General features: G+C 42.8%; 1 protein-coding gene across 1 annotated transcript; it reads left to right on the top strand.

Annotated features, from left to right (window-relative positions):
- Window positions 1-925: 925 nt before the first annotated feature.
- Window positions 926-9317, top strand: srpra (SRP receptor subunit alpha). The gene is made up of 15 exons (XM_084575329.1): window positions 926-1024; window positions 1143-1280; window positions 1598-1681; window positions 1813-1976; window positions 2226-2386; window positions 2481-2643; window positions 4077-4227; window positions 4348-4466; window positions 4569-4690; window positions 4791-4877; window positions 5364-5536; window positions 6930-7143; window positions 7278-7441; window positions 7823-7921; window positions 8068-9317. The coding sequence occupies exons 2-15, from the start codon at window positions 1158-1160 to the stop codon at window positions 8194-8196; spliced, it is 1953 nt and encodes a 650-aa protein (XP_084431455.1). The 5' UTR covers window positions 926-1024; window positions 1143-1157; the 3' UTR covers window positions 8197-9317.
- The last annotated feature ends 13 nt before the right edge of the window (window positions 9318-9330 follow it).

Genomic DNA, 9330 nt, shown 5'->3' with positions numbered 1-9330 from the left:
ACATGGTCAATGCTCCATTCGAAGGGTTTTCGTTGACACATCCATAAATACTCTGAGGCAGTAGCTGAGCAAATAACTGTTCCAACAACAGCAAACACGGAATCATTGACCTCACCATAAAAAAGAGGAAGCTACAGACTACTGAAAAAGACACCTCCAAGTCTGTAGTCAAATTTCAAATGCAAAGTCTCGCAAACTTGATACTTCACTGAGCAAGTAGTTAACCCTTTGTCAGAATAAAAGGAAACAAATTAAATTAACTATACCTTTGCCAGGGTGATTTAAATGTCATTCTGTGTGCAGAAGTAACAGGAAGAATCAACAACTGATCTAAAACTAATCATCCAAAGCCTTCTTGCAAAATCCCTTTACTACGAGGGGTCAAGCCAATCTGTCAGAATTATTACTATTACTATATATGTTTATTTACTGACTATTCATTCCATCGCCTTCATCATGTTTGCCAGGTTAGGCCTACGTCCCGATTCTGTCTTTCACAATTCAATACATGTGCAAGCAAGATAGTCCGCAGTTAACAAGCACGTTTACCCTTTTTAAGTACAAAATAATAAACGGGGAAGTATAAAGGCAATCCACTTCTCAGGGATATACACATTTGCAACTTTTCCCAGAAAGGCAGTTAATATTACAATGAAACCACAATCATATTTAGAGACAAGAGGAAGTCAATACATTTAATTGAGGATCACATGCTTTTTAACATGCTTTTACACACATTAAGTGGCGGTGTAATTAGTTACATTCACTTGATATATTTAGTAAAAATGATTACATTTAATATTTAGTTTTGGAGCACAAATATAGAGTGATGAAATATGAAACGCATGTCAAACAACCATACGGTCATTGAAAGCAGTGCGCAAGCGCTAAAATTAAGAAGAAGAAAAAAATACCGGAAGAGTGCGTCACTTCCTCATTCTGCATCTGACGTGTCTAAAACAGTTTTGCGCTGGTGGTGGGTTTCACTCGTGAGGGGATTTACTGTCAGTTTAAGTATTTTCTGGTAAGATTGGATTGTTTCAAGGGCAGACACGGGCGTTTTAAAGATTGACAGGACCATTCATATATCCGTCTCACAGTTTTGTTGGGTGTATGAGCTTTGTTTTGTTTTTAAAATCCAGGTACGTGGTGGCAAGATGCTAGATTTCTTCACCATCTTCAGCAAAGGAGGGATTGTGTTGTGGTGTTTTCAGGGAGCCGGGGTCTCCGAGTCTTTCACTGGGCCGGTCAACGCTTTGATCCGCTCCGTGATCCTCCAGGTGAGCCCCGAAGACGGGTCAACTCCCAGTAACGGTCGCCTCTGGTGAAACAAACTGTCACTCTGGCTTGGAAAGCTAACGCTAACGCTAGCGCTAACTGTTAGCAAACGCTAGCGTATTGCGCACCGTTTGTATAGTAAACAGTTTACTTTTTATTGTGTGAAAATACCGAAAAACACCTTGTTCTAATGTATGTGTTGAATTTGAATTGTTACCAGTGACATAGTGACTTATATTACGTCTAGAAGACCCAGACGGCTAGCTGTAGCATAACCGTATGTTTAGCTGTCGTTTACATGTCACCATTGTTTTTACAGGAGCGAAGTGGGAACAATTCGTATACTCATGAGGCCCTGAGTCTAAAATACAAACTCGACAACGAGTTTGAGTTGATTTTTGTGGTAAGTCTCCCAATAACACAATGAATCAAATCAAACACAACTGAGGTGTATGCTATACTATTTTTGTTATCATTGGCTGTGTTGATTATGACGATCATAACCTCATTTCCCCCCCTTCTGTTTTTGTCCAGGTGGGTTTTCAAAAGATCCTGACGCTGACATATGTGGACAAGTTTATAGATGATGTGCAGCTTCACTTCAGGGATCGTTATAAGAATGAACTGGAGCAAAAGGGAGCATTGAAGCTTCTCAACAACAGCTTTGAATTTGAGAATGACTTCAAGATGCTGCTTAGGTAAAGACGGAAAGCTTCGCCCTTCCCAACAGCAAATTTCTCCAATGTTTTTTGTTTTAGTACCCACTTAAATTACATTTGTGTGATGTATTGTTATTATAAGTTGCCCCAGTGCATTTCAAAATCTGTCAGAAGTGGCCAGTGAAGCTAAATCAAAAACTGATCTCTACCAAAACAAAGATTACAGATGCTTCGTTAACCTAGTTTTCTTTTCATCCTGCCCATGCAACATCAAATGTTCAACAAAAGGCAGGCGGAGGACAGCTGCAAAGCTCGAAGCCCCGCTAATATGCGGACCTTTAAGGAGTCTGAGAAATCCCAAAAAACTGTGAAGTCAATGATTGAGACGAGGGGTGGAGACAAAGGCAAGGAACAAGGTGGCAAGAAGAATAAACATACCAAAAAGGAGGGTATGTTCCCTTTGTTGTTGTTAAAATGCTTCCGTTAAATGGATATTGTAACACGATTTCAGTCCCGGTTGATTAATAATCTAATCTTGTCCAGCTCCTGCAGCTGAGCCTGCCAAAGGGGATCAAGTCAAGGCCGCATCCCCTGGCCAGAAAACGGTTGAGAATGGTAACCAGGGCTTGACTCCTGATGAGATAATGCAAAAGAAGAGAGAGGAATTCTTCCGCAAGCGCATGGTGGTACCTGCTGAAAAACCCAGGTAAGGCAGCAGATATGTTTACATACTCTTATATGTACTTAACTTATGACAATATGTACTTAACACACCAAAAGCAGCGTTATAAAGAGCAGGCTCATAACAGTTGTTATCAAACGGAGTTCATCCTTTTTATAACACAAGCACAATCTGTTATTATGACCTCAGCCAAAATCTGGCACTAATCAAAGCAGAAGTCACACTGTAGATAGATAGATAGATAGATAGATAGATAGATGAATCCTTTATTTATCCCGAGGGATAAATGAACTGGGGCTGCAGAGTGGTGGTTAGCACTGATGCCTCACAGCAAGAAGGTTCCAGGTTGTCTGCGTGGGTTCTCTCCAGGTACTCCAGCTTCCTCCCACCGTCCAAAGACATGCTCATTAGGTTCACTGGTGATTCTAAATTGGCTGTAGGTGTGCATGTGAGTGTGAATGGTTGTCTGTCTCTCTGTGTTAGCCCTGCGATACACTGACGATCTGTCCAGGGTGTACTCCGCCATTCGTCCGATGACAGTTGGGATAGGCTCCAGCCCCCCATGACCCTTACAGAGAATGAATGAATGATAAATGAAGTCTGGTAACAGTAAATAATTAAAAAAAAAAAAAAAAAATGAACAAAAAGTTGAAAAATATCCCTCCCACATACATTTTAAACATATTTTCAAAAAGTGCTATTCATTTCCATAGTAAATTTGCCTTAACTATGGAAATAATGCATTTAATCGCTATTAAATATTTTTAATGTGTTTACAGCCATAGTTTAGTTAAACACTAGTATTCAAATAATAGTCAACAAAATAATCTGAAGAAGAATACCTAATTTAATATTTTTAATAGAAACAGATTGGCCTGAATTCTCAATGCGATGGAGAGTGGTGGTGTAACCTGTTGATAATCTGATCAATAGGGTAATATAAATTACTAATAACCATGTAAAGGCTAGATGTGATATTTCTCTCTTGATGGAATGAATACATTCTTTGTAAATGGGGCAGACATGTCAAGTTTACAGGAGGGGCACAAACAACCAAGTCTTTCACAGACGTGAACGAGAACATGAACAAAGCCAGAACTGACTGGTCAGCACCACTGAGCATATGTGGGTCTAGAATCTCTAATTAGAAAGATTAGAAACGGGTTGAAGAACTATTGTCTGTGTAAAGGTGGTCAGTGTTACTGGCTTGCTTGTCTGCGCTAGAATTAGAACCATATTTTAATAGTTTATTAAATAGTGTATTTTTTTTATAATAATGAATCATAATAATTAAGACTGTAACTGTGACTTTAAGTTATCTCAACTTGGTTAGCTTAGAGGGTTTCGGTGTGGTCTTTATCAAGGTCCATTTTCTCTCTCACTCTCCAGTTGTAAAGCATGTTTAGTAGCTGACTTCCGAATTGCGTTATTCTGATATTTTGTCATCCTACTTACAGTAAGTCCCCAAAGCCCCAGAAGTCTAAGGAGAAAAAAATGCGTGTGTGGGAGATGGGTGGATGCAGCACCAAGGACCTGGACTACAGCGAAAGGAACGGGGATGGTTCCTCCAATGGTGGCGAGCAGTCACTGGAACCACAAACGGACCTGGTATGTACCCACTTCACCCCTAAGAGGTTTCTAGCTGAAGAGACTTCTGCATTAGTCACGTTAATAACGTTACAATAAATGATGTGATGCCAAGTACTCAGTCTCTTGGATGTGCTTCAGGGAATGCAGCCACTCTCTATGAAGGGAGACCTGCAGTCTGTGGACTACGAGTCCAGTGATGAAGAGGAGATGGAGGAGGAAGACGAGGGAGTGGTTGTCACCGAAACAAGCAAGACAAGGTAAAGAAGTGTTTCTTTTTATATATTAACGTCTTTATACATTTTTCCTCAAACGTAAGCCATGCTGTGAAAACGTACTCAGCTTCGTTTGTTTTTCCCCAGCTCCAAAAAGGGCGGTGGTTTCGGAGGGATGTTCGGGATGCTGAAGGGCCTGGTGGGCTCCAAGAGCCTGTCCCGGGAGGACATGGAGCCAGTGCTGGAAAAGATGAAGGACCACCTCATCGGTATGACCCCCCTTTCTCTCACAGTCTTCATTTTGCGAGATTGGAAAGTTCCTGCTACTCACTGCCCCCTCCCCCCCCCCCCCCCCCCACTATCCCACAGCAAAGAATGTAGCGGCCGACATTGCCGCCCAGCTGTGTGACTCTGTCGCCAAAAAACTGGAGGGCAAAGTCATGGGCACATTCACCAGTAAGTACCCATTCACGTTGGTTTAATGAGTATCGATCCCCGCTCACTGTCATGAATTACTTTATGGATTAATGTGCTCTTGTTTTGCTCTGAGGGCCAGTTTGCATGCAACAGTAATGTGATTAGAGTAATGGCTTTTCCCAAACACTGTGTGTATGATCACAACAACAGGTTGATTTTGAATAGGATTTCCCCGTCAGTTTCATATACACAAATGCAATTTACAGTATTGCTCAGACTTTATTTTTACAAAGGCACATACAAACATCCCACTTATTTTGAAGAGAAAGGGGAATACATATCGTAAGAAAGAAATGTTGTAGATGTTTAATTCAATCTGCCCCTTATTCAGTGCTTCCAAACTTTTCATTATATAGTTAATGTTTGGTCTTACACTGTGAAGTTTGTTGTGGAGGTGCAGACTAACATGTAAGGAACATGTGTCAGTTGCGCTTGTTAATCCTTTTTTTTCGTGTGTGTGTGTAGCTGTGGCCTCAACAGTGAAGCAGGCCCTGCAGGACTCACTGGTGCAGATCCTGCAGCCCAAGAGAAGGGTGGATATTCTGAGGGATGTCATGGAGGCGCAGAGCCAGCGCAGGCCTTTCGTCATCACGTTCTGTGGCGTCAACGGGGTCGGAAAGTCCACCAACCTGGCAAAAGTGAGTTGCCACCATCCATGCGCTGCAAATTTACCATTTCCCCAAGTCCCCTGAGGGTGCTGTGGTTTGCTGATGTGTTACCCGCAGGAGGCTCTAAGATGGGTACTTTTCCTGCGGTGGGCTGTTGTATGGTTTGTGAAAAAACATGTGTAGCTCCGTTAGGCTGAGCATCTTATTGCATACAATGTAAAGCTCTTTCTCACTGTGTAAACTATATAGCTGAATCTGAAACTTTATAGATGAATCTGTCAGCCCAGCACAGTTTTGTTTTTACCTAGCTCACCTACATTAGTGCTGAATAACATGGAAAAAGAACACATTTCAGTTGGCATTTGGGGTGAGCTACACAATGCAGCAGTATTTTTGAATTACCTCAGCTTTATAGTTCACATGTAACTCTATTATTTATTTATTTAACTGGTGATTGGCATCTATTAGACAAAAAAAAGGGTGTGTGTAACTGAGGAGAGAATCATTAACATCAGTAGTCATGAATTGTTTTGAAAGACTCACTGCTGACCGCGTCGCAACGAGCCCCTCTCTCACCTTCGGCCTTCATAAATATGCTTATAAAACAAACAGATCTACAGAAGACGCCATCGCCACTGCCGTCCACTCGGCTCTGAGCCACCTTGGACTATCAGGCAGCTGTGTCTGGGTGCTGTTTGGTGATTACAGCTCAGGCTTCAGTTGCATCATCCTTTGGCATTTAGTTGGAAAATTAGCAAACCAGGGTCAAGGACTTTCTCTCAAAACGCCCTCAAACTGTGAAACTAGACGCATACCGTTCCTCCTCCTTCATCTTTAGCAGTGGCTCACCACAGGGCTGTGTGCTATGCCCTCTGTACACACTGTACACATTACACACACACACAACCCACCAAGGTTTATAAAGTTGCAGATGACGCCACCGTGGTTGGACTCATCCATGGCAGCGGTAAGACGGCGTACAGAGATGATGCGGCATGCTGCCCTGCAAACAACCTGTTCCTCAACACTAACAAAATAAAATATAAAGTCTGCTGGTCAGCAAACACCTTCAACCCGATTACAGTCATTTTAATCAGAGGCTGCTACATTCTTTGCTTTAGGATTGTAGAGGAGAACAACTGTTAACTGTTTACTGGGACACTAAATAAAATAATCCAATCAGAATAAAACTCTTCTGACTCTCCTAGCCCGGTCTGATCCTATTGAGGTCATTACATGAGACATTTTTGTTCTGATTGGACTATTATTATTGTGATTATTTGTGAAATACTAGTATCCATATAAACATAGCCATAGTAGGGAAGGAACAGGTGTTAGTAATACTCAGAGTGTCAGTGACTGTGAGTTGGTTTGATGTCTTGAGAGCACATTGTCACCTCATCTCGTCTCTCTCTTGTTCCAGATCTCCTTCTGGCTGATAGAGAATGGCTTCACTGTGCTGATCGCGGCCTGCGACACATTTCGTGCCGGCGCAGTGGAGCAGCTCCGCACTCATCAGCGCCGCCTGAACTCTCTGCACCCCCCGGAGAAGCACAGGGGACGGACAGTAGTCCAGCTCTATGAGAAGGGCTACGGGAAGGACGCAGCAGGAATCGCAATGGAGGCCATTGCCTACGGTAAAAGATTTGCTGTCCTGTTAGCCGACAGGACTTGTAGTGAATGTGACATCTCGAGGAGAAGGTGAAACACGCATTATTAAATCGCCCATATGCTATATTAAATGTACGACTTCTATGTTTGATCCCCGTAGCCCGCAACCAGGCCTTTGACGTGGTGCTGGTGGACACTGCTGGGCGTATGCAGGACAACGCCCCTCTGATGACAGCCCTGGCCAAACTCATTGCGGTCAACATGCCCGACCTAGTGCTGTTTGTTGGGGAGGCTCTGGTGGGCAATGAGGCAGTTGACCAGCTGGTAAGACTATCTGAACTTCTGATGTCAAAAAGTTGTTAATTTACAAATTGCTGATGAACTAATAATCTGCTGATAGAACTTGGTACTGACTTGTCAGCTTAAGCTACATGGGTATATAGGCTCGTTACCATAGGTCTTTAGGTTAGGGATGTGCTGGTCATCAGTCAACAATGAGAAAATGCTGCAGAAAGTCAAACTCCCCACCAGGGGTCAGTATTGTTCAGTTGAGCTGCTGTTTTGTTAAGCGGTTTGCTCGGATGTGTTTTTCTCCTCCTCCACAGTCCACTGTGCTTAAAAGTAAGCTGGAAAGAAGGAGCTCTACATATTCACTCTGTCCTAATCAGTTTTCGCCTGAATGACTCCTCTTCCTTGTGTCCTCAGGTGAAGTTCAATCAGGCTCTGGCAGACCACTCCATGTCTGACAAGCCTCGGCTGATCGACGGAATTGTCCTCACCAAGTTTGACACCATTGATGACAAGGTACATTTCATATTTTCACTATGATTCTGGCCTCTAACAGTATTTTGGTGAGGTTAATGATTCGCCCGTGGCTGCTTCCCGACTTATGAATAATTTGCAGTGGGAAAGCCGATAGCACTCACGCGTCACCCTCCCTCCTTTCGCAGGTCGGTGCTGCCATCTCCATGACTTACAGCACAGGCCAGCCTATCGTGTTCGTAGGCACAGGGCAGACGTACAACGACCTGCGCAGCCTCAACGCCCGCGCCGTCGTCAGCGCCCTGATGAAGGCTTAAAAGTGGCCACATGTTCTGCTGTTTATTCATCATCGCAAGGAAGCCAACAATACCTTTGTCAAGCTGTCACGAGATGTTCCAGCCCTGCTACCCTGCGTCCCTCATGCTGCCGTTCTGCCCCCTCTACTTTTGCCTCAAATGAACGAACTCATGTCACGCACAGGACTTCATTATCTGAGTACAGGACAAATGCAGGACATTTTGAAACAAAATCAGTGGAGCCTCCTTTTTCCTTATTTCGAAACCTTTGGGCCAAATTAGAAAGTACCTCCCATCAGCTCGAGATCTGAAACAGTACTGTCACACTCACATGACATTTTAGCTGCCTAAATGGACCTGTGTCATCAACTTACTGGTTTACACAGTAAAGATTTAAAAACAAATCCCTACCTGGCATTTTCTTAGTCAGTTTTCCACCCTTCATTTTTAAAAGAGGTCAGGTCATGAAGGCTTGCTGGATGTGACATTTCAACAGCTGCCTGTGCCTGAGGAAAGCTTAGTGACCATAGTGCCTATCAGTCTCCTGTGTTCGTAGTTGAACCTTTCCCCACATGGATAGTTACCCATGGTAGTTAGAAACTTCTCCTTCTAGGCTATTGGAGGAAGCAGTTTACAGTTCTCCATGGAACACTTATCAGGTCAGAAGATGATGCTCATGCTCAGTCAGAGCTGATCCTCTCTAAGACAGGCCAGGACATCATTATCTCAACACACTGACAATTGGACTAGTTTCAGATTGATTCCTCTCCAAAAGTCATCTCCCAGCGCTCTCACCTACCTAACACATTCAACTCATTGCCATTACAAAATGGAGACTTTTAACTTTCAGTTTACAGCTGATGAAAAAGTTGAAAGGTATTGTATGATTTCTTTTAGTTTGTAGGTGTCCATGGATGTCAGACACTTTATAAGTGGTCAATTGAAATTCTGTGGCCCTTTTAATTTATTTTTCCCCTCCGATTTATTCTTCATTCATAAGAGGTAATTAAAGTCTTAAAATATATCTTGCCCCTTTTAAATTGTGTTAGTGCAATATGAGAGAATCAAGAGTTATACAGAAGATTTGAGCTAATTTATGAGAATGTTACCATTTCTAAATAAAGCTGCTATATGCTATGACAGCCTGTAAAGTGG

Source organism: Chelon labrosus, assembly GCF_963514085.1.
Source record: "Chelon labrosus genome assembly, contig: SCAFFOLD_80, whole genome shotgun sequence".
NCBI classification, from domain to species: Eukaryota; Metazoa; Chordata; class Actinopteri; order Mugiliformes; family Mugilidae; genus Chelon; species Chelon labrosus.
Note: the sequence above shows the minus strand (reverse complement) of the source record. Positions and strands in the feature narration are given on the sequence as shown.